The following is a 26402-nucleotide window of genomic DNA, read 5'->3' on the forward strand; positions in this document are numbered from 1 at the left end:
TGCATCCCCTTTATTGTGTCATGTGGTAGTTTCGATGGGTTTGATTCTACTCTAGTTCTCCTGGTTTGAACAGGAAAAAACACGCGTCTATTGTTGTCAGTGTGCAGGCGCTGGTTTGAGGAGGGAGCGCCCTTCACTCGGCATTTTCCGGCTCTTCTCGTGGGCGATGTTGACGTTGGGCTCGTGGCCGCCTCTCCCAGACTGCTTTATGTCTGGCAGCAGAAACCATGCGCGGTCGCCATATTACCCGAGCAGCCCTCCCCTCTAGTCCCGTCACAGCAGCAGCAGCAGTGCAGGAGCAGCAGACTACATACTGAACAACGCTACCGCTGGGGAGGACCAGTGATACAGCAAAACCAACAACCAAAACGAGGATTCAGTGGAATAGTCTGACTCTTTGGCCGCCCATACTGAGTCAACGCATTGGATTTTTGCTACACTGTGAACCGGATAAAAAGGTCGCGTGTTTCCATTTTCTTTTCTAGAATAAATTGAACAGTTAAAATACGACTCACCACAGTCTGGTTAGCTAGCCGGTGATGGAGACTGGCAGCTAGCTAGCTGACGTTATTCCTGTCAGGCTAGCATATATCATAAAGCTAACTTACTCAGCAGTTCACTACTTGTTTTCATTAGCGTCACATTACAGACACCCACAATGCTAGGTTGTGTTTAACATAGACTCAGACGTGAAACGGTGAGAGATTGCCGGCGAATTACAACAGGCATCAGCTGACGTTAGCCTGCAAGCTACTAGCTTCTTGTGCCTCGTTGTCATCGGAGAGCACTGAATGGTGTTTGGTAGGCTGTGAATATTAGCACAACTTTGTAAACAGCCACTCAACGCCTAGTCCACGTAGTTTTTTTAAAATTTTTTAATTTTTGACTGTATTGCCTGTTGGTAGTTTTGTCAAAACGGCGCCGTTAACGAATTACAACCTTATTGCATACTGTCAGAGACCAACTACCCCTCGGATTCTGTCGAAATGCATCATCCGGACCCTGCAGGAGACTCTGGCAGTGTTAGAAAGATGGCGCACCCGGCTGTCTTTCACAGAAAGGGTAGCAACACAGGCAGCGGGAACGGCTCCACGCTGTCAACACCGGCGAACCCGGTGGTCAATAACAGCCACGTCTCAGTAGATGATTATCAGCCCTCCCTGCTGATCCAGTGCCAACCTCCTGCTGGTTCATCCTCTCCTGGTCCCCATCATCCTCCTCCCCACAGCCTGAATCTCCTCTCCCAGCCCCAGCCCACACAGTCAGCCGGAGCTCAGATGAAAAAGAAGAGTGGTTTCCAGATCACAAGTGTGACCCCGGCACAAATATCTGTGAGTACCAACAACAGTATTGCAGAAGACACAGAAAGCTATGATGATCTGGACGAGTCCCACACAGAAGATCTGTCTTCTTCTGAAATCTTGGATGTGTCCCTCTCCCGGGCTAATGATGTCGTTGGAGCAGAGAGAAGCTCTTCAGAAGAGACACTGAATAATTTCCATGAGGCAGAGACCCCTGGGGCAGTCTCGCCCAACCAGCCTTCACACCCACATGCACTAAACCAAGCTCAGCAACATGGTGGTTCAATGGTGAACGGCCATCAACACCCTCATCAGTCTAACCATGGCCAGGTATTCTCTCTGTCCTCTGGGTCTGGGAGCATCCAGGGTGCCCTCACTGCTGGAGCTTTACCTCGCATCACCCAGAAAATGCCTTCTAATGTAGGGGGCCCTCAAGAGAACTTTTCCCAGACTGTCCCTCCAAATATTGTTGCTCAGTCTGTTGGGGTTGTGGCCTCTGGATCTGTCCCTGGAATGCACAGTTCTGTTACAGGCACTACAGTTAGTATAGTTAATCCCCAAACCAGCAGCATTAGTAATGTGAATATGTTGAGCTCTGCCAATGTGCCTGTGAGGGGAGGGATCAGCACGAGTGCTAGCAGTAGCAGTGGTGGCTTTCCTCTCAATGCTATAAGCAGTAGTGGGGGGAGTGGAGGTGGCACAGTTGTAGCTGGGGGCAACCCTATGACTGCTTCTAATATTGGCATGATTCAGCAACACCATAACATCAGCTCAAACATCACCATGACTACAACTACTGTTGCTGCTGCTGTTGCAGTCACTGCCTCTGGGGGGATGGGACCCTCTAGTGTGAATCAGGGGAGAGTTGGATCTGCTGTGCTGCAACCTGTGAGTGCAGCCATGGCCACAACCTCGGTTTCACCTACTCCTGCTCCAGCTCCTCCAGTTACCACCACTAGCTCTCGCTTCAGGGTTGTGAAGTTGGACTCTAGCTCTGAGCCCTTCAAAAAGGGCAGATGGACATGTACTGAATTCTATGACAAGGACATGCCAGCCTCTGCTCCAAGTTCCTCTGCATCTGATTGTGGGTCCCTCAGCATGCGTCAGCATCTCTCTGAGAATCTTGCTGCATCCTCAGAGAGGGAAAGCACAAGTGGTAGTTCTGTGAGCAGTACTCTGAGTACACTGAGCCATTATAGTGAAAGTATGTGCAGTGGAGAGGCAGGGGGACCCCCAGTACCCCAGCATTTCCAGGATTATGCCTCCCCCCCTCACGGTTTTCAAGGAATTCACCCCAGTGGCTTAAACATGGGAGTATCACAAGCCCAACCTCACATGCACACCCAGGATATTACCCATTCACATGTGAAAACAACTGTGCCCCCCTCAGCTACAAACATTCATCAACCTGCTTCCATGCCAGGCCACCAGAGCACCTCTGGACTCCCTTCATCTTCTATATCCCAGCAGCAGCTCACTTATGCCCAGGCAGTTGCGAATCAACCACCTGGTTCAACACAGGGCCTAATGAGTGTTCAGCAGCAGAAGATAGTCTATGCTTCTCTGCCACAGCAACCAGCTGCTGCTCCTCAAGCAGCTTCGGGTCAGGTGAGGCCACCTGAGTACACCCAGACACACCAAGGTATCTCCCAGGCTGCTGCTTCTCAACCTCTTTCCAACCAACCTGGATTAGTCCCCTCTGGACCAGCTAATGTATCATCTCAGATGATGGGAGGTCCTCAGCCATCACAGACACTTCTTCATGCACAACCCCAACAGTCCTCATCTCTTCAGGCCACCACTTCCACCATACCCTCTCATGTTGGTGCAACAGGTCTTGGCCAACAGCCTCAAAGTCACCATCACCATCTGGATTGCCAGCAGCAGAAGCCACAGTCACTCCCATCGCAAATTCAAAATCCAGGCCTAGGATCCCAACATCCCACCACAGTCCATCAAAACCAATTGTCAAGTGTGCCTCCTCCCAACCCACAAAGCGATCCACAGTCCCAGCCCAAAACCAACAGTGGGAACAGTGGTAGGATGCAGGTTGTTCCGCACAGCCAGCCATCTTCTATCAGTTTGTCCCAGGACCACAGCAGTGCCCAGGCCCTCGCTCATGCTGCCCAGGCCAGTGCCCTGTATGCTAGTTTGCCCACCTTCACCACCACTCAGCTGCAAGATGCTCAGCGGCTGCTTCTTCAACACCAGTCAGCTCTGTTGGGGCTCCCCAAGTTTTCTGGTGGAGAGGCTGGATCTGGATTCAGCACCGGCCAGGGGCAGGAAGCTGAAGGCAATTTCGCCACCACCAGTGCCTTAACTGCAGCAGTTGGTCTTAAGACTGTAGATGGAGAGGATGATGGGTAAGTGCTCTTACATTCTAACTCTTTTTGTTCTTATTTATTGTAATATTTGTGACTACATTTACAAAGGCACATGTAGCAAACATCTCAGCACTAATTTAGAATCAAAGTTTGTTATTAAGTGATTTGTGCTGTTGAAATAGGAGTTACCTAAATCAGCATTCTGATCCTGAAGCTGGATGATTTCAGTGGTTGCTGTGGCAGCTGTGAGGCAAAAAAAAGAGTGTTATTGTTTCCTGGGTAGCCAGCAGACAGTGGCCAGGCTGCTACAGTCTGTCTGTCCTCTGTCAGCGGAACACAGTGCAGGGCTCAGCTGGATGTGACGTCTCTTGTCTTTATGGAGTGGCTGCAGTGATTCGACATTTTACCTAGTGTCTGTCTGATTTTCTTATCTTGACTTTCTGCTTTAAAGGACAGAATTGTTTTGCTTGGGACAGTTTGCTGTATACACCCTCTCAGTAAACCTGTTGACTTAATCCTACAGAAGAAACACAACATTGCAGCTAATGTTTATCTTCCTTTTAACTGTTTACACTTCACCCAGCAAGGATTAAAATACTTCTATCTTTTGATGTAGTCATGAGGATGAAATGACGACTTACTTGTTTACATTTGAATAGTATAGTTCAGCAGCCAGTTTCTTTCACTAAAAGCTTATTGATTTTTATTAAGTGCTCTCCCTTTCCTCTCCCATCCTTTTTTCTACATTCTTTTTGTCAGTCCTCTTGTCACTACAGTTTGCTGGTGATTCATTTTATGACCCAAATGAAAATCCCATGGAATGGTCTCTGAATGATAGGTTTAAAAAGCTCTTTTTGAGGTTTGACAGGAATTTTAATCACTTTGCTGCAGCAGGAAACGGCTCACATTTCAGTCATTCTGACCAATCCCAAGCTTTACCTCAGCTCTTACCTTATTAACTGTACTGAAATAAAGTTGAAATAAACAAGCGGGTACGAAAAAAAACCAGGATAAAGTGATTCTAATGAGGGTAGCTAAGTTTCAGTGTGTGTGTGTGAAGGATGGTGACTGTTATCACATGGTGTTTAACTCTGAGGTATGCAAAATCTATGTGGGATCAGGTGGATTATTGTCTTTGATGATAAGCAGTATTTGGGCAAATCCAAAGCCCTTGTCAGAAATGCAAAAGTTGTCTCTGTAAAATATTATCTGTAAGTCTATCTGCTGTCATAAGTGTGGAAGAACCCAGATCTTGCTGAATTTCTTTGTTCCCTGTTGATTAATGACTGATGGATTTAACAGATTGGCTATTTCTCATTTTTAGTTTCTGGACCTTAACTAACCAAAAAGTATTGCAAAAACCAGATATTTTACAGTCATTTTAAATTTCACACATTAGCTGATGCAATTGAATTTTCAGTAGGTCTTGCTCAACACAAATAAAATAGTTTTTCACCGTAAAAAATCCCAATTCATTTGTAGTTCAAGGAAACTGCAACACTATTAATGTTGTTGTTAGAAATTTCTGTCACATTTCTGATTTCAATAAGTTGTAGTTCACTTTTTTATTATTTTTGTTATTTTATTGCCCAGCTCTAGTTGCAGCCATGAGATTTGGGATAAGTATATCAACAGGCAATATATATTGCTATTCAAGATAGATCACAATATAATTTTCTTTAAGAGCAATATAACAAAAGACTGATTACTGACAAGAAACAATATTTTAATTATTGTTTTAATAGGTAGGATGACCCTGCCCTCATAAATAAAAGGGTGAAGGGCAGTCAAAGCCTGAGCAGGTCTGCATCACCTGAATTGGCACTATGGAACTTTTGTTTTTGGTCCATGCCATTAAAAAAAACTAAACATTGTACTTTATAGCATAGTTTACCAACTGTAGGGGGATACTGAGAGTAAATCCTGTATTGTGTTACATAACAGGTACAAGTGTCATTGTATGAATAGTGTGAAAGAGTGTTTGAGTAAGACAAGGTGTCGTTTGCATTGCTCCACCTGCACTGACACAGCATTACTGTTCAGAAAGGGTTGGTGGTCTGATTGAATGTCAGGAGACTGCTGCTAATTGACTACTGTAGTTGTATATTTAACAGTGACACAGTCATCAGAAATTGATGCCAAATGACTACTTGCCTAAACAAGCATGTAACTGATGTGAGAGCAAATATTCTTAGTGTCAGCATATATTACCATATGCATGACTTCCTACATGAGGATGTGGTTGTGTGTTTTTCTCTTTACATGTTGTTTGTGCTTATGCTCTGTAGTTTAGTTCTTCTTTCAAACCTTCAGAATGATGAATGTCTTGTGACAGGAGATGTTACTGTTGACTGATTAACAAAAAATTGTCTTAGTATGGTACGTACGGCCTGGTTGTTGGAGAGAAGTTCACAAATTCATGGTATTTGCTGCTCTTGATTTTGTTTTCTGTCTGTTAGTGTTGAAACTTGTGAAAGAAGATTTATTTATGTGTGTATTCCTGAAGCCCCTGGTGTATCAACTATGTGGTTATTGAGGCATTACATTTTTGTTAACTCTGAGCTTTTGTTGGTATGAACTTGAACTATTAGCTCATATTACTGTATTGGCTGGCTGGCTGCATAGTGGCTATCAGTGTCTGATCTGAATGAATTCTCCCCCTGCCAGTGCAGGCCAGGGAGCTATCACATGCCTACCCTGTTGCTCATTTTGTGGAGATGCTGTCCTCTTAATTTGATAGTCTCTGCTATGTAGATGTTTTTTATGGACATTGCTTTGGTGAAGTTACATTATAAATGTAGTTGTAGTTTTTTTGTGTCAAAAACTTATGGAAATTAAAATGTATAACCTTTATCTTATGTGGAACATCTTCTTCTTTGGCTCAATCCAGAGGATATCATCTGCTCATTCCACCAAATTACTTTCAAAATTGTCATGATAATTGACGCTGGGTATGCAGGAAGAAGAGATAAATGACATCTCCATGTGATTTAGGGGTGGTAATCACCAGAGACACCACAATATATTCTCCCGATATTGAAAAAAATACTGAATATTTTTGCAAAATCATATATTGCGATATACTCGCATAAAAGCTATAGTAAGAGTGAGCACAAACAATGTTAAACAAAGAATGTCTGACAGTGAAATCAGTTGAAACATGTTGTGAACCTCAGTTGTGCGTTAGAGTCTGTTTCAACACAATTAGCTCCATGTCAAATGCTTCACCTGTTATAACATAAAATCGTTCGCTTTTCCACGGGAGGGTGGGATATGTGTCGGATAATCAACATCATTGGTGGATGTATGTGTGTCCACTTTTCAGGATTGTAAAGTGGTTTTGTTACCTCAGGTCATTAATTAGATTTACGCTTAAATGTGGTCAGTTTACAGGACAAAATTAGACATTATATTACATCACTTGGGGGCCATTGGAATATTATTTTTAGAGATGAATTTCAAAAAAGATTTGTCAAATTTAAGTTTTAGTTGCAGTCCTTTCCCAGATTTGTTTTTGAGTGTAGCTGGAAATTATGCACTCTGGTCGGGTGGCTACACTGGAGGGGTGTTGTGCTTTTTTTAAGCTGTGAGATGTTATGTTAGTAGCAGTAGCTTTTTATTATAGGACTCTAGTTTGTCCTTGATTACACATCACTGGTGTTTCACTAAAAGTAAACAGCATTTGTTATTTGTTATGCTGCTGACACCTCCCACATTCCTACCACACAGACCAAGCCAGAGAACACCAGAACACAGCAGAGCAGCAACACACTGTGTGCGTGCGCGTGTGTGCGCGTGTGTGTGTGTGTGTGTGTGTGTGTGTGTGTGTGTGTGTGTGTGTGTGTGGAGGGAGATGGGTGTCACCACACACTACTGAATATTTACTTATTTTTAAGCCAAGTGCTGAAAGCATGAATGGCAGAATGATGCTGAGCAGAGAGACAGTGTTCTGATGAAACAGGCTTACACAGGCCACTCGCATGTGCATATCTCTTTAGAAATTACATTGTTTGCTGCTCATTCGTATGCATTGTGTATGCAGATGCGTTATTGATTTCATTTGGCTCTGCTGTCTTCTCGCTGATGGTTTATTTTTCCATCAATAAACGGGATTGTTTCACTTAAGAGTGCAGGGGGAAAAACTAATGGCTTGTAATGGATGATAATGGATTGTGTTTTAGTCTGCCTTTCATCTGAGAACCCCCCCCCCCCCCCCCACACACACACACACACAACCACGATCCTAACCTTATTCTAACATTTGAACATGTGCATGACATTTCTGTTATAGTCTAACCTGCATGCACTCTTATTGTGGTTGGTTTTGTATCTGCTTTATCAAAGCAATACAATTGTGGCTTTATTTTTCAATATTTGCTTCCATCATGCATTTGAATTAAGAGACTCTTTTGATCACCATGATTTATTTTCTAATATAATGGCTTGTATGGCATTGGGAGCATCAGTGAGTGACCTGTTCATTCATGACACCTAAAGTGAGTTATGCTGTTAACTTAATGAGATGTTCAGTGAGTGAAAGGAAAAGCACATGTTTTGTGGCTCTAGTATTGCTGATTAATTTCCCTATTAGTTAAGGAGACTGAGTAGACACTGAAATACACTGTGTTCCTGATACATAATTTGGTGTACTTGGTGTTGAGCAGGAACATGGTCAACTCTGGGCCTAATGCTGACAGCAGTAAGCCAATATTGCTTAGATCCATAAAAAGTATTTTATTGTTTTTGATCACCGGATTGATTTTTTGAGTGTCCTTTTATGTGCACTAGTTTCTTGAGTTTGAACGGTGTAGTGTGTATGACAGCAAACAAATAATACCCATGTGAGAAGAGACCTTCAGTATGACAATAACTTTGATTTATAAAATAATAGTAGTAGTTGTTGTAGTTATGCTTGCTAGAGATACTGTATTGTATGCAAATTGTGTTAACTTTCCTGATCACTAGGTGAACAGGTTATTTAAAAAATAGGTTCATCTTTAAAAATGTACTCTAATACGAAGACACACTACTTTTCTTAGTTTCATTTAAATGTTTTTTATATTTTGTATAATATAAGACTGGTATGTGAAAAATGGAACGTGGTGCAGCAAAACAGTGTTCAAGGGGGGGACCCTTTTCACTGCTGCACACATGCTATGGGTTTAGCTGAAGAAGTAACCGTGGTAGTAATAGCAGGAAAGAACAATTTACTTCCCCGCCTTAGCAGAAAACATGTCTTGAGAGAACCAAGGTGTGCAGTTATGTTAACAGACACTGCACCTCTCTCTCTCTCTCTCTCTCTCTCACTAGAGCACTCACCCATGCTCCTGCATATAAAATACTGTTGTAGAAATTATGAAAAATATCGTGATAGCACACTAGTTTTGTCTCATTCGTGTGACAAATTATAAACCATAATAAATGCCGAATGAAACAACAAGGCCCTGGCCTCGAAAAAGCTGCATGTGTTGGCCTTCTCGTTAAATCCGGCTGCAGAGAACACTCTCTGATAACACAGGTGTCACTGTGATACACAGATATTATATGGCTTCATTAAAATCCTTCATCTCTCCATTTTCTCCAGCTTTAAAGCCAAAATGTTGCCAAAAGTGGGCAGCTAAACTAAATCTGCCATGTGCCACATGCCTACATAATGCCTAAATCAGTAGTTTTGTGTGTAGATTTTCTTTTCAAAATAAACAGCTGTTCGATTTTCAGTAATGTGGAAAATGGAGCAAATAACTTCTGATATCTTGAGATTTTATAATGTCTAATGGTCCAAGCCCACTGGAATTCATCTTAATTTCACAGCAAGTGAGGTCTGAATGACAAATAAACAAAAGGAAATGTACGTTGTTGGTCAATTATTGAATTCATTCTTTATCACTTAAAATTCTAAAGCCAGTTAACCATTTACTTTATTGAAAGGATCTCTTGGCCTCATTTCCACCAAACATGGTGTGGTTGTGAACGGTACACCTTGATCTGATCTTGTGTTTCCACTACAAGTTGTGTAGGCCAGATACCCAAGTTAATGTAGCTTTTTATGTACGTCAGCTACATTAATAGTGTAACCAGCACGAGTCGTAGCTCACCAGTAAATTCCCCAAAGAAGAACAGGACAAGAACTAAGAGCAATAATGGAACACATCCAGCATTCTGTGTTGTTTCGTCTGAGCAGTTGGCTGTGTGTCACAGTAAGAAGATTAGCTTTGTTAGCGAGAAGACTGCAGGCTGCATGGGAAAACTGCTGTTTTTTGCTTAGCATAGCATGTAACTAATGGTTCTCTGTTGACAAATCAATGAACAGCAGTGTGTCTAGTGCAGTCCTTGTAGAGCTGAACAGACATGCTTGGTACCCCAACGGAAGGGTGCCTAAAACTGGGGCGATCTGGAGCTATTTTTGTACCTTTCTCAATGTTTGACAATGAAAACACAAATGGCTCTGCACCGATCTCAACTCGAACTGTGCTGCTTTGTGGAAAGTGGGCTTTTGTTGGAGAAGCCAGTTCCTGATATCTATCCATGTGTGCAGCATGTCACTGGTGTTAACTGAGGTTTTATCTTCGGCCACGTATTTCACATTTTTATCGTTAGGCTTTAGTGGACTGCCACTGTCAGCCATCTAACCATGTAGGCAATTTGCTGAATCATTGTCGGCATTCCTATGACTAGAACACTGACCAGTCAGCTCCAGGAATCTCTCTCTCTCTCTCTTTCTCTCTCTCATTCTCTCTCACACTCTGAGGAGACAATGCAGTTGATTTTCATTATGCATTTTCATCTGAAAACCAGTCATGTTTTCAAGTGGGTGCCATCTCCAGATGTTGTCACATTTTACATGTGACTCTGATTGTCTTGTTAGTCATAATTTTATGAATTAATTAAATGCATTATGACATTGGCAATTATCTACAGCTTGCTTAACATAGGCAAAATGTTAATCACTAGATTTAACAATGGATTCTTTTTTATCATGAGAAAGTATTAAGGCTGCAACAAGTGATGAATATCAATAAGTGAATCTAAACTCTTAACAATTTAGCTGATTCTTTCCTTTAATTGTTAAATTTAGGTAATACAAAAACAAGGATAATGAGGTGTACAATACGGCAGCCTGATGTACACTTAACCAGAAATGTAAAAACACACTGATTGCAATGACAAAGACCGTAACAACTGTGATAGGTCTGCTTGTTAGTGTGGATTGTTTTTACATTTCTCAGTTGTCAGACAAGCACAAAGAACTCCTCTTGTTTTAATGTTGCAGTAATTTCAGTAAAAGTAGTCATGATCTTAACATGATCCACTTAGTTTCAGTAGCCCTAGTTTGAAGTTCACACATTGACGTTGAAAACTATCCGATCGTTAGTGTTTTTTTGCAGTCTCTTGAAGTCTCTACTTCAGATTGCTTAACACAAGTGATTACCAGTTTTTAATTATTGTTTTCTGTACATAATTTACCTAGTAAGTTATCTTTAAAGTGGCTTTCATGCTATTGTCAGCCCTGCGAACAGAACTCTATCACCATCTGCTGGCTGTTAAGCTGCCCACATGCACCAAGCTCTTTTTTCTGACAGTGCACTAGAAAAAAAAAATTTCAAATCTGTCAATTCTGTATCAATGGCCAATTCTGTAATCAAATGGTTCACTTAACTGTTTTTTTCCTCCCAATTGATTGAATGTTTCTGCGTTCTTGTTCCTATGTTATTATATTAGCAATTTTACCTATCTAATAGTGTTTTGCTCATAATTTGTTTTCCAGTCTTATTACTTTGCTATGAAAGTTACTGTAAGCTGGTGATAGGTTGTAATTGTACTGCAGTATTGTGATGCCTTTCTCACTGAAAGCACTCACGTACTTACGCATACACTCTTTTACACATTTACATGCTGATAATGTAGTTTCCAGTTGGGGGTCTCGTCAAAGACAAAATCAGGCAAAAACAGCGTATTTTAAATCGCACTGCTGCTCACACTGCAACTACTGCTCAACCTGCAGCAGGTAATGGAGCTCTGCGGCTTTGGGGAGAAACTGTAACTCTAAACAAGCACAAAAATGTAAATGTACATCTCAATATCCTCAGATTACACAGTCACAATCAAAGCACAGCTACATCATGTTCCCAGGAAGATGAAGAGAAAGAATATAGACAGAATTTAATACCAATAATTAATATAACCTGTTGGCATAAATAGTGAATTATATTTTTAAAATAAAACCCCATTAAATAATACTTGTCACTGTATCAGACATCTGTCATTAAACATTTAATCACACACTGTTAAGAGTTTTAATTAGTTGTCCACACATTTTTTTATTTTATTTAGATGCTTGTTCACACAGTGCAGTAACTGCATTGCGAGCATCAACTGACTCAGCATCACGTGCATGAACACTCACTGCCTTACCTATCTTCTCTTCTTAATGGCAGGATCGTCTTGAGGTGCGGACACAGCTCATTTAGGGATGTCGGTCACATTTTTACCACACTGGTGTGGACAGTTTTGTGATAGACAGACAGACGTGCTTTGAATTAATTTGGTGACGTCACGCTCTTTTTGTCATTATTACTATGTATTTTTATACATCAAAGGAATTTAAATACGATGCTTTGGTGTCCTTAGTAAGTCACCTGCCATTAATCTGCAGTTCTCCTTCTTCCTCCCCCTCCTCCCTTATTATTAATTCCGGGAGGTTGTACACTCAGAGTTGTAATGCTTTATCATAGGTCCTCGTCCTCTTCTATTATTCTTCACTGCTACCCTTTGAGTAATGTTTCACGACTACCTTTAGTGTAAGGAGAAGAAGGCAAGTGTTGCAGACATACAGGACTGCAGGACCAGAGGCGGAGGACAGACATCACGTAAAGATAAAAATGGCAACATTACATCAAAGGGACAAGGCTTTTTTGCCTGTGTTTGTCATCTTAAAGGATTCACTTTGCATCCTAAATAAATGTGTTTTATGTGAACTGTTCATTTAGATATGAAAAACAAACATTGTTAATTTGGCATTCTGTATCTGTTACTCCCTGGACTGGAGTTAAATATAATACAAAATTAACCGAGGTCTGGATTGAAAACCTTAAACATTCTACTCAGTTTGTGAGGGGCTTCTCAAGTTAGCAGAGCCCCTCAGAGATGTGTGTCAATCAAGCACACACTTTCTATATCAGTGTTTTTGTAATAACCTGTATTAATTCAGGTTTTGTGACACGTTTGTCTGCTTAAAACCTTTATCTACACTCTGCACTAGAAGGTGCAGAGTTGAAGTTAAAGTTAAAGTTAAAATTAAAGTTGAATTAATTGTAACTAGGCAACCACTGTTGAGTATTTATACCACTAGAGGTCAGTGTTTAACAGCTTTTATAGCTTTGAAGTCTGTCATCTTTCAACAACCAGTGGGTTATCCTTTTGTTGACTGCCAATGCACCACTTTTTGATTTTCTACATTTTTTTAAAGGAGTCTGAAGCCATGTGAGTGCATTCAAGTGCCCTCGTAATTAATGTACAATAATGAATAAGTGTCTTTACTTGCAGTGTGGTCTGGAGGACAGTCAATGGGATTCCTTGGTATATTGTCATTGATCCTTTTTTCTTTTTCTTTCTTTCTTTCATGTTCACCTGTGCCCTGCCTCCTTGCTGTACAGGTAAGACTTTTAATTATTACTAATGAATTATGTTTTGCTTCACTGTGATCTAAAATGTTCAACATTACTAAAAGCACAGTGGAGACTTCTTGATGGGAACTGATTCTCAGTATGTGCATCATAAAGCCTAAGTCTACAATATGTTATTCACTAACTTAACAACTTAATATCAATTAAGTAAGGATGTAACCACTTGATATTAAGTTTTATTCTCCGTAGTATAAAACAAATCTGCAGTCTTTCCTTGTATACAAGGGAACTTATAAAAAGCTCCTGTCTGTTGAGCATTATTCCTCAAAAATGCTGAACTGTTTTCCATTTATTTTTTGGGAGGTTAGAGACATGACCCATTTAGGGCACATTAAATTTGGAAGTTGATCCAATTATGTGGTTGAATTTTTGTTCCACTTGCTCTCGGAGCAGTGTCTGAAGGAGTTCAAAGGAGTCTCCTTTCCCCACATGATTTTTTTCCCCTAATAATTCTATCCAAACATTAACTCAAATCTACTGTTTTCTGTAGTTTATAAGAATCAGATTCACATTTTTGAGACCTCTCATCAGAGCTAGACCTGATTCCTTATCATTTGTTAGGAGAGGTCTGACTTTCAGACTGAGCCTTAATGTGAACTCATTATGAAATTACTTTATTTGGGTTTATCATAGTTGTTAAATGAACATACCATGGCATTTATTTTGAAAATAAGTAATGCATCAAATCAGTAGTGTATATAAATAGGAAGAGGTACTGAGTATAGGATCATGAGTAAAAGTGCCCTCTTGATGAAACTGTGCTCTGCTTGTAAAACCCATGCTGGACACACAACAGCTAGTTTGTTTGTAACTCAGTTGTGCTTACGATAGCTCTGCTGTAGTCAGAGATTCCAGCCCAGTGACGGTGGTCATCATTAGTTAATCCACTCACTACTCTGCCCTCTTCTCTACACTGGTAGAGAAGACTCTTTCATGAGTATGTGCATGCACTTCTGTTTACCCCAATGAGAAGGCAAGAAAATGGGTCAAGGACTTGTATCTTACTTGACCCGGTCTGGCAGGTTATGTAAAAGAAAGGAGGTTTTCATTATAAAATGAAGTCTGGCTTCGCTGCTCAGCGGGTGAACCAGACTTAGTGCTGCAGCATGCCTTAGAAACATTTCCCTGTGTGGACATTTAGTGCATTTGTTTTGATTTCTTACTCTTCCGTACATTTTCTGTACAATAGTCACTCCTCCCTCAGTTCTTGTCTGATTTCAACCATTCTGGTATCAAAGCGGTAGGCTTGTTCTGAAAATCCTATGGGGTCCACACCCAAACCTTAAATCACGACTCAAGACTAGGGTCAATAATTACCATATATATTATATATTTACCTACTATACTAGCTATACTAGAAAACAACATCATTTAAATGCCACATATGTGTTTTTAAGTAAATGTATATTTCTTAAATTCCAATGACCATACACGCCCCACATGCAATACCATCACAGCCCACTAAGGGGTCGCGGCCCACACGTTGGGAATCACTGCCATAGATGGTTCATGAAATATATAAACTAGAGGTGACATCCACATACTCCATTTTCAGAGAATGAACAGTGTTTCTTTATGAATTGTCCGTCAGTTGTGCTACACACTGATGTCAGGAATTGCTGGAAAACACAAATCGGTTCATCAATTCACTGATGGCATCTGAATGGTCCTCAGTGTTTTATATGACTTTCAAGGAACCATTACTAATGTTGTTGAATACAAATTGTGTTCCCCTTTGTTTTTGATTCATTATTTTTAATTACAAGTTAAATTACAATGTAGGGGGGCATGATTTGATTCTGAAAATGAATCTCATATACTTAATTGACCTAAGTTTTACTTCAGGGGAAATAAGACTGCAGCAGAAGTGAAATTCATTATGAAATGTGTTTGGTTTTTTTTAAAGTTTAGTGTAATTTCTTGGCTTGTAGGTGCAGTTGTTCATATTACATAACCATAACCCGTTCATATGTACCTCTCCGTTCCCCTTCGGACCCCCTCCTCCTCATCTTTACTGCTGCATTAGCATTATTCTTGTCCTCTGTTGTCTGAGCCCAGAGCGCTGTGTGTTCTTTGGCTGCTAATCCTTTTAATGCCAGGTTTCACTCCACATTTTTCAAACCTCCTGCTCATACACATCACACAAAAAGTTGTATAACTTGAATCCTCTGTGTTTATAGGAGTTGGGACCTATTCTTTTACAGATTACTTCTCCTAGTGCAAGTGTTGAGTAAACGTATTACATGTGGAAGTTTTCCGTTGGAGCAAATAATGTGCTATATTTGTGAAAATGTTGCTCAAGTTATTTGGCCTATAATTATTTATAAGGATGTTAGAGAATCGTGCATGTTAGAAAATGGCTTCATGTAGATGCTCTGCGTTATGGCTTCACGTAGATGCTCTGCGTTAATGTGCGAATGGGTGACTCACCCATAGTGCTGTAGGTTCAGATCATTTATGGTGTCAAGTGGAAGGGGCTTCATCTTTCTTAAAGCCTACATGCTGACCTGGTCATTTGCAAAGTGAAATGGGAAGCTGAATGTTACTGGATGATTTGAGTGTTAAAACTCACTATTTGATTGTACCAAGTTTCTCTGCTCTCCCTCCTTCCAAGGTTATTTGAGACAGTATGAATGCTAAGGCGGTGGATCTAGGCCATTCTGGGTCCTCTTCTCCTACAGGGTGTATTAGAGTTATGCCGTGTTTCCATCGGGTGGACCGGTTCGGTTTGGTACCCAGGGCTTTACCGTACCAACTGACCGTACCATGATGGAAGCGCAGCATTATAGTGAGGTTATAGTTGAAGTAAAGACTAAGGACTTGCTGTTGTCAGCCCAAATGCTCCAATAGTGCTTCTCTCTCTTGCATTTGGAGGGCAAAATGGCCACTCATCATTCCTCCCAGCCTCTCTGACTGACTCACTCTGTAGCTCTGTGTCATTCTCCATAGTCAGGGTGTGACTATGGAAAACCCCTGCCAGTGCTTACTGGTAAAGTCTGTGTGTGCTTTCCACTGTAACTCCAGCTCAGCTAAAAGCCTTTACAATTTAACAACTCGGTAGGCCTTTTTTCACCACTGGGACGTGCCAGGTCCCCTGTATTAACTTTGAGACTTACCATGTCCCCGGAAAATGGATGAGACGGTTCCTCTTTGCAGAACAAAAAGCAACGAAGATCAAATGAGGAACAAAACCAACATACATCTTGCACTTTTTTCATCATATTTAAAAGAAAAAAATCAAAATAAATATAGTCGTATTAGTTGTATTTATAGCTGTTTGCAGTGAAGAAAATCCATACAACAAAGCAGGCTGTTGTTTAAATTCTTCTTCATAACTCGATGCACTCTTGCATTCAATTAGTTTTATGTACTCCAAATCCAGACTGTTAGATTTTGCCCCAGGAAAACAACATCCACAGACAATCAGGTTGTGACTGGTTAAGTTAGCACTAAACCAGTGAGTTATCTCGAGGCAGTGTCTAGATAGGCGATCGTTTGCTGCTTGTTGAAACTACTGAAGCGACTGGATGCAGTGAGTCATTTACACACAAAATGTGCTGTGCTTGAATCATGACTTAAGTGCTGTACAACAGCATTATACTTTCACTTCAAATTGTACAGTACTAGACTTTTAGCCACCATACAGATCAATATCATCATGATAAAATATATTATGATCAAACATCAGTGATGACAGCCTTCAGAGAGGCTTTCACTACCCGCTATTCCCATGTTTTTCCCCAAGGAAAACGTGAGGACTAAAGTTTGATCCAATATTTTTACTAAGTTATGTCTTGTTAGCGGTGGCCGCTGAAGGATTGAGTGACTCACCCAGAAGTCATGTGACACTGATTCACCCCTGCACATCAAGATTGTTTGGACATGTCAAATCCCTGGCATTGTGCTCACCCTCCACCCGTTGTTTCTTGGCCGTTGGTCTATAAGCTGGTGGAGGCTCTGCAAGTACATATTGTATTTTCTGTCTGCTGGGACACTAAGCCACCTTAAGGCTGCCTTTCAATGAGAAATGACAAGATAAGGCTTTGAAGTGCAGGGTCTCCTGTCTATCACACAGAGGGTTAACACTAAAAAGTAGAGTTGGCAAAAACTGCATACTAAACGTAAACGTTGGTGGCAGGGCTACCAAAACTTCTGGTTATGTTACTCAACCATTATTGTACCATAGAAAATACACTGTCTTTTGGTTCAGTCTTTATGTCATATCCAAACCATGACCGGTTTTGCTTGGAGCATCCCCATCACTCATTTTGCCTTGTACATGTGCATATGAAAACCTGTTCATTTGAAACACTAGGTTATTGTATCTGGAACAGTGGAAGGATGATGTAGCTGAGGGTTTGAGGCTTACTGTGTCATATGTCTGTGTCTCCGGCTGTCGGGGACAGGGGACTGGTGATGTAGAAGCAGGAAAATCACTGAGCCACATGCTAATCTCTGTTGATGGTCAGTTACTCTCTGCATCACATGACCACACGTCACCGTGTATCCAGCTACTCTCTGCACTTAGTAATTCACTCGGCAGTGAGCCATTCAAACACAAACGGCTAACAAACACACATGTACACAGTCATCATAATCTGGCTCGCTGCCTTTGATTACCTATACAGCTGCACTCTTGAGTGCATCTGTAGGGGTGACACTAATATTTTCCCTACATTTAAGAAGGAAAAAAAGAAGGGCTGTTTGAAAACACTAAACAAAGAAGCTCGGGACACACTGCTGTGTCACTGTGGAGTGTATGTTCGTGCTTACTGAAGGCTCCATGAGGGTGCGAGGCGTACGAGTGCAAGGCCATGATGAGATGGCCATGAAGCTTTTGTTCTGGGAGCTGGAGCAGCACCTGAAAAGGTAAAATAAAGACAGGCAACCCACAGAGAGTTAGCTGCATGGGCCAATCACTACAGTAGCTGCACACAAAAGGCTGCATGGCTATATAGTCCTTTTTTTATTCAGTCATTTGCTGCTCAGAGTTCATTTACAGTAAATCGACACTGAACTGGTTCACTGGATACACTTCATAGTCAGAGATGAATTAGATTAAATATAGTATATAATAAATAAATAGAAGTGTTGTTGTTGCTACATTGTAGACATGCTGGAACAAATAAATCACACATTGTATATTCAGTTTTCTATGAATTACATTCCTAACAAAGAGAAGCAGAAAACGACATTTGATTCACTTGTTTTGTTATGGTGCTATAACTTGTGCTGGATGTCAGTGACTTCTTAAAGTGCATTTTCTTGGAGCATCATCTAGCTTTAGCTGCTTGTGGCACCAAATGTAGCTCATTCCAGTCCTCTGTGTGTTTGTAAGAGAACATGATCACATTAGAGCTGGAGTTGCTCTGGTTATTTGTGTCTGGATAATTAGCTAAATCCTCTCCCGTCAAAGATAAGACCGGGCTGTGAGACTATGGTTAAGCTGATTTGCTTTTTCTTAAGCACTGAAGTGTTTGGGATCAGAGGTGAGCAGAGGGTGACTACAGTATGCAGTAGGTTTTGCACAGGCAACTACGTATGTTTGAGTGTCCCTTCATCACACTGGTGCTTAATAAGTTTGGCTGCAATAACAAAATTAGCCGTACCGTTTTAAAGCCGAACACTGGCATTTAAATCAATCTAAAGGTCTGTGCTCTACCTCCTATGTATTTTGTCAATGACCTCCAGTATCTGCTGTAGACCTCGTCTTAATGCCTCCTCTCCCTTATATTTTGGAAGCATAAACATTGCCTGTTGGTCCATGTTTCGCAGAGATGTTATTGTAAATCTCAAAAATTGATAGCCCCGTCTTCAGCAGAAAAAGTAGGATTTTTGTGTTTGTTTCCTTTATGCTTAGGTATGTGCAAGGTAGGTGTGATCAGACAGGCGTGTGATTTTGAGGATTTTGGGCGTGCGTGGAATGTGTGAGTGTGGATTGTCCGAGAATGCTGGGAGGTGTCTGTGGGAGAAGGTCTTGATTACGCCATGCTTGAGGTTGCACTTGTATAGATGTGTCTGTGTGTGACTGTTCAGCATGTTGATACTCCCAACTTTTGCTGCAACCTTATTGATCTACCATGACCTCCATTGACTAATATAATGATTATTACAGGATTCTCTTTATGCGGTTCTCAATCTAGAGTCTGTGGACACACAGGGGAGCGCAGTTGTCATTGTTTTGCATTTACAAATGTTGTCATTTCGTTGGTGACAGCCAAGAAGACACATCTGTAGAATAAATGGCTATAAAATATACCTGTTTTATGAGACCTTATTTTATAAGTGGGATGCTGGTGCTGCAGGACAGTGTGATGGTGCTTGTGCCACTTTATTCTTTCACGAATAAATTCCCATTATCTGTTACTATAAAATAGAATGTGTTTTAGATGATTTATTTAAATGTTACAGGCTTGTAATGTTGTTCTGGGGCTGCTTTCATGATTGTCTGTCAGCTTCACAGCTCTGCAGTACTACACAGGACCATAGGAGGGCAGCATATGTATGTGCTGATGACACTAATTTGATATATAAACCTTCTCAGTTTGTATCATCTAAAAAATTTGTAATTATTAATATAGTTTAGAAAGTGCATGGCTAATGGTGATTTATGCAGCCCATGTTAGTTTCAACCCTATTAAATTATATACTATTATATTGTGTATTAAATACAAGTATGTTTTTACAATTAAGGTGAAGTACTATGTATTTACTTTAAAAAAAGAAAGAAAGAATGACCTTTAACTTAAATACCAGGAAGCATAATATTACTATGATGCATTTTTAAGTTAAAACAGGGCTGTAATTGTCTCCACAGACTACCAGCACCATATTCTCTTTTTCTGAGCCTCTGTAGGATGGTGGTGCATTTAAAAAAATATATATATATATATTTTGGCAGATGTCGCATCTTACTTTGATGTCCTCTGGCACAAAAACATCCTCACTAAACCTGTATTTTGGGGGCAGATTATAAAATGGCCTCACAAGATGAAGGGATTCTTGTGTATCTATTGGGGAATTTCCCTGGGTTGGTTGTAACTGCTTGATAGTTAACTGGTTTTAATTACTTGGGAATGCCAAGTCACTGAAATCCAACTATTGTTTGTCACTATCCGACCTTTTTCTGCTGATTTCAATGACAATTTTGTATTACTAAATGTAAAGTCTTAACACACATGGCAAGATGACTCTGCATTCCCTTCTGTTTTTGTTGTTTCAACACTGAAATAGAGTTTACTGTTATGACTGGAAATGTTGTCATTTATTTAAATTGCACAGTAACAGCAGGAGTTGAGCCACAGTACTTAATTAAAGGTTAGAAGAGGTAAAACAAACAATGTAAGTACAAAAAAAAACCCAGCCACATACAGTGAGGATAGTGTGCGTGTGTTCAGAATAACACAGGGATTCCCTTCCCCTACGTCTCTGTGGAGACCGCATTCTTATCTGTTGTTGTGGCAGTATTTTTTCCAAAACACTTTGACATGTCGACGGTGAGGCGCTGAAGAATGGAGGCCTCTTTTCTTTTCTTCTATCCGGTTCTCCCCGGTTTCATCCACCTCCTCTCCGCTCCCAGCATATTTTATGTAAAACCATGTCAGCTGAGGGCCAGGTGGGGGCGTTCCTGCATAAATCATTCGAACTGCGCTGCTCTCCGCCAATCAGCAGGCAGGCTGTCGCTGAGTCGCCGGATAAAATATTCAGGTTTTCCGCCGAGCTGCGGAGTCTTTGCGGAGCGCCGACATGAGCCAACCGTGGACCGTGAATGTGTGTGTTTTTATCCACTGCGGTGGCCCAGCGACTCTGTAACGGACACGGCACAGAGTATACACGCGTGGACGTGTTGTCGCGGAGCCTGGCTGCTCGACTAATACGACATGAACAGCATGAATACGCCGTGTTACACCGTGGCCATGGACCTAGGCGTCTGCCAGCTGAGAAATTTCTCCATCTCGTTTCTGTCGTCGCTACTGAGCGCGGATAGCTCGCATGTTAAACTCGACAAAAGGTAAAAAAAACAAAAACACCACATTTTAATATTCTTTTATTGAGCCCAAACATGGAGAGGGGACGGTGGGGAGAGAGGAGGAGAACATCCGCAGGGCTGACGGTTAACGAACATGAAGAGCAGCTCAGCACCGTGCACTGGTAGCAGTCCTGATGATGAGACTACTGCTGCTGCTGCTGCTCAGGATGCTGCTCCTGCGGCCCCTACATAACACCCACATACACTAAACTCCTTTTGTGTCCAATTTGTTTAATTATTTTTCCTCTTTTTCTTCCTTGCAGTTCATCAGGAGCCAGTGTTGTTGCCATAGACAACAAGATAGAACAAGCAATGGTGAGTCAACCCCCTTTTTTTGTCTTCTCCCGTTTTCAGCCAAGGCAGAATAGAACCGTTTAAGAACCGGTGTGTAACATTTCAGAGAATTTATTGGCATACATTGAATATAATACTCTATAAGAATGTCAGTATTACGTATATATCTCATATGTATACATTAAAAATCAATTAAGTCTTTTATATGTACTCCAGGCAAGGGCCTTGCTTTACACAGACGGCCATCTTGCTCTGCCATTTTTCTACAGCAGTCCTAACAGGGTGTGCGTTTGGCAGAAAAATGACATCCTTTTTGGCCAGTGAAGGCCACCATGGTTTTCTGACATAACGCTCAGCACTCCCATCATTAGAAGCCACAAATGTTTCCACACAGGACATCAGTCGTACTGTGCAAAGTGCCTTAAGATGATGTATATTTGGCAATATGCATTAATTATGTTTGTTTCAACCCCACACCCACCAAAGTGTGTCTTTTAATCCATTTGAAACGGCAACACAGTGGGTATGTTAATATTCAGGGACAGGTTACTTATGGTGATGGACTAGTGTAAAAGTTTGTGGCGGCCGCAACACAGATGATAATGTATAGCTTTAGTTGAATATCTCATATGAATATTTTGAGATTCTGTGAGTATTTGTCGTTTGTAACCGTATAAAATGTGCTGCTTCCCTCTTGGTCTTTTATAAAAATATATTTTTCTATCTTAATTAAACGTCCCTTGTTAATAAAGTGGGTAATAACAATACTTTAAATCCTTTTTAAAAAGAATGCTATGCACTTTATTGATGTGGTAATTTAGGAATTGACTGTATTGTGTATGGCAGCTAATGCTAGTGCAAGAGAAGCTACTTTAAACCTAAATCGAACAAAATAACAAACCACCTCAAACTAGATAGAAATTGAAGTTTGTGTGTTTTTATTAAAGGATGCCTGGGGTTTCAATGCTTTATTATTAGAAGATTCCAGCAGCGTTTTATTTAATTCCTCTTGTTTTCACTCTGCCTCTGTTGTCTTCTTGTTGCTAGGCAAACTGACAGACACACACACTCCCAGTTATAAGTATCTGGGCTCTCCGATTGGCTGGCACTTTAATGTGGGCCAGGTTAATGACGTTGAACCTGGAAACGTTTTTTTTTTACTGTTTATCGTGTTTTTACACCATCGTGTCTGACCAGATCTACCTCTTACTGTGTCGTGAAGCGGGTCACTAATACTTAGTACATCTTAATTCGATTTTTGGTTTGTTTGATTTGTTTTAAAAAAAAAAAAGTTATTTATTTTGGGTTTTTTGCACATCTGATGAACATTTTCATTTCATGTGAAGACCCTGTAAAGGCAATACAGAGATTCTCCTCTTCACATGTCGTATATGTTAAACAATGGTGAAAAAAAAATCACAACTCTAGAAATTGGAGTAAAAAATTAAGATGTAAATCATAGAAACAGTTTCTCTCTAGTCCTCTGTTCTGGATTTTTTGGGGCGTGTCTAAATCTAAAGCTCTGTGACGCACAGGAGCCATAGATTCATAACTCCCCCTGAAACGCTATAATGGCATAAAAAACCCCAACAAGCTTTATCAGCGAGCTCCTGCAGCACTGCTTTTGCTTTGCTGGCTGAGAAGTCTTTGCCTTGAAAATGTCTTACCACGGTGCAAAAAAAAAACACACAGAAAAAGCTGTCACTTTATTTCAAATTTCTAAAGATGAGCAAATGAAAAAAAGCAAGAACGGCAAAATAGAAGAGCAGACTGCTGCTGTGAGGCTGCAGGTGCTGCTGAGGAGGAAGAGGGAGAGAGAGGGTGGGTGGAGGACTGCAGCGAAATCAGCGCCGTGTTTGTGTATTATCACCAGAATGGTGACAATGTCACTACTCTACATGTTTGTTGAGCAGGCAGTTTAATTACAGGGCTTTTGCGTTAATGTTCTGCACGTACGCTGACGAAGAGCGACATTTGCAGCATTGATCCTTATGGTGTGACTAGAGCAGGTGAACGCTGCCGTTCTACATGTTTGTTAAACCAGAACGTTTTGCGTTAAAGTTACTATTCTTTACAAAAACTGATATACTGTGAGGTTCACGGACTGAGGTCTTCATTTAAGCAGGTAGACTTTTAGCTTTTGTGTAACTGTGTCTCAGAGCAGAGCAACTTGCTGAGTTTCACATGATTTGAAAACTAAGTCATTCGATCATGTGAGGTGACAAAATCAGAAGAGATATTTTTTCACCATAAAGGGAAATACAAGTCAACATTGCAACAACTGCAATACCATTTTAGTAAACCACAAAGGCTGGGATTTGTTTGTCCTACTGTTGATTGTTCCATAATGTAAACAAATTAAGTCATGTTATAAACACATACACACATGGTGGAAACAATATCTTAAAGTATTAGACCATAGAGATGTTTTTTTTATGGTGTCATTGTAATGCATGGTTTTTAAAAAAGTATTTCACAATGAATATTCAACTGAAGCTTAACTTAAAGAAATTATAATGCAAATCAGATTGCAGTTGCAATATCTAGAACAAAATTGGATGCTTTTCTCAAATTGTTCAACCCTCTGATGGTGATGGTAACTCGTTTGTCCTAGAGTGAGCAGTGACTTTTATTGGTTATTCATGTGACTCATATTAGCTTGTTTCTTTGGCGTGTGGTCACTTTTTTTTTTCTCTAATCTTTAAAATCTGTTTCCAGTGTCATGAAAAATCTGGTGCATAAGACATTTGGCCACAGATTAGTTTAGTTTAAAAAAGCCCCAGGTTAGTTTTCAGGATGTCATAAATAAATTCCAGTCCTAAATCTCACATCCACATGTCTCTCTCTCCCTGTCTCAGGACCTGGTGAAAAGTCACCTGATGTATGCCGTGCGAGAGGAGGTGGAGGTGCTGAAGGAGCAGATCAAAGAGCTGATTGAGCGCAACTCCCAGCTGGAGCAGGAGAACACCCTGCTGAAGACGCTGGCCAGTCCAGAACAAATGGCCCAGTTCCAGGCCCAAGTTCAGACTGGCTCTCCACCCGCTGCTCCCACATCTGCCGCAGCAGGACCACCAAGCACCACCACGCTCGTGCAGCCCACCTCGCACAGCTCTGGTCCCTCGGCGTAGAGTGTGGTCCGCGCACACACCCACACACACGCAGATGGACCGACTGACTGTTTCTGAGTTCTGCCAGAGCAGCAGGGCTGAGCCCCGCCTTCTCCAGCTGGAGGTTGCGCTGTCAAGACAAGAATTTGCACATATTTATCTCCCAGACGGACTTGTGGGACAAGCAGCAAAGACGACGGTCTTAAGATGCTGCGTTAGGGGTTGGTGTCACAAGAGGAGGAATCATTGAACATTTGCCAAATTAACCTTGGACATATCGACTAGAATGTCTTACCAAGTGAAAAAAAAAACGGCGTATCAGTGGCGACATTATACATACCTAAAAAAAAAAAAAAATCACTGTGCCTGTGTCTGGATTTTAAGTGATGTCGGTTTTATTGATGATGGAGGAGCAGGAAGTGGAGGACTGTATTGGCTGTTACATTTTTGGCTGAATGGTGTAAATAAACGTGGTTCTCTCTCACTCTCTCTAGAGCCCTATGTTACATGTTGAGAGATCATAGAGATGGGCAGAGTAAATCCTTCTCCGAGTGACAAATGAAGAATGTTAACAGTTATTATCATGACACAGTCCCCATCTGGAATGGGGGAGTCAGGTGGGAGGGGAGGGGAGGCTATTTTGAACAACACTAGGCAGTGTTGGTGATGTTACTTCAAATGTGGGTGGTTGGGATGAACTAAACATGGTTTCTTATGGAGATGACGATATTCTATTTTCAGTATTTCACTTTAAAGCTTCTCGTTTTTTGCCCTTGACAGAGCTCATTGTTGCTGTTTTCTCAACCCCACAGTGGCATGTGTAATTTAAACCTTATTTGACGGGGTTGAGACACTGGGCTACGCTGCATTTCTTTCCCTCTTACAGTTTGATGGGCAGAAGATGTATATTTCTGTATAGTGTAAGTACTCTGTAAAATAGTGAGGAGAGGGAGAAAAATAACAGATGCTATCTAGGTCGCACAGATTGAAGTGGGTAAGCGAGTGACGTGCAAAGTCTTGCCCAGTCTGTGTTGTCTATTTTTATTGCTGTATTTTCAGGATTGTGGATCAAGTGGAGTTATATGACTGACAACCAATAGCCAAACAGGCTGCTCATATCCCAACACAGCAACTCTGACTGTAAAACTTTTCTTTTCTTTTTTTCTTGGCTCCTTTTCTTTGAGTATTTGCACCTTTTTATGAACTGTTTCTTTTCTTTCTTTTTTTTTTTAAAGTTTTGACAGTAAAGTACTTCTGGATGAAAAGTATCTTAAAACTCAACATAATACAAGCCAACTGTGGAGAAGTTTTTTTCTTTCTTTTCTTTTACATTCTGTGTATCAGTTGTATGCTCATGTCCTGCGCATGTTTCTGCAAAGACTGGATAAGATATTGTAACATACATACTGCAATTGCACTTGACAGCTGCACTTCACAACTTTCAATAAACATGCTTAAGGAAGAATAAGCACGTGAACATCCTGTCTAATTTCTCCTGTCTAGTTGGTGGGCCTAGATGGCCTACTACTACTACTGTAGCAGATATGTCTATTAAATTCTGATTTTGTGCACTTAAACTTAAATTGAATTGATTAACATTTTCTAAAACAAAAATATATAATTATATGTGATGGCTCTTCAACAGGAGGTCCCATGAACAACAT

At 40.9% G+C, this 26402-nt stretch overlaps 1 protein-coding gene across 3 annotated transcripts; it reads left to right on the forward strand.

Moving 5' to 3' along the window:
• Nucleotides 1–117: 117 nt before the first annotated feature.
• tsc22d1 (TSC22 domain family, member 1) lies at nt 118–26206 on the forward strand. 3 transcript variants are annotated; one of them, XM_058613010.1, is made up of 4 exons: nt 118–458; nt 958–3664; nt 21601–21652; nt 24490–26206. In XM_058613010.1, the coding sequence occupies exons 2-4, from the start codon at nt 987–989 to the stop codon at nt 24757–24759; spliced, it is 3000 nt and encodes a 999-aa protein (XP_058468993.1). In that variant the 5' UTR covers nt 118–458; nt 958–986; the 3' UTR covers nt 24760–26206. The 3 variants fall into 3 exon arrangements, with proteins under 3 accessions (XP_058468993.1, XP_058468985.1, XP_058469002.1); XM_058613002.1 differs by having other exon boundaries at nt 118–3664; XM_058613019.1 differs by lacking the exons at nt 118–458; nt 958–3664 and adding an exon at nt 20211–21319.
• The last annotated feature ends 196 nt before the right edge of the window (nt 26207–26402 follow it).

This window comes from Solea solea, chromosome 2 (assembly GCF_958295425.1).
Source record: "Solea solea chromosome 2, fSolSol10.1, whole genome shotgun sequence".
NCBI lineage: Eukaryota > Metazoa > Chordata > Actinopteri > Pleuronectiformes > Soleidae > Solea > Solea solea.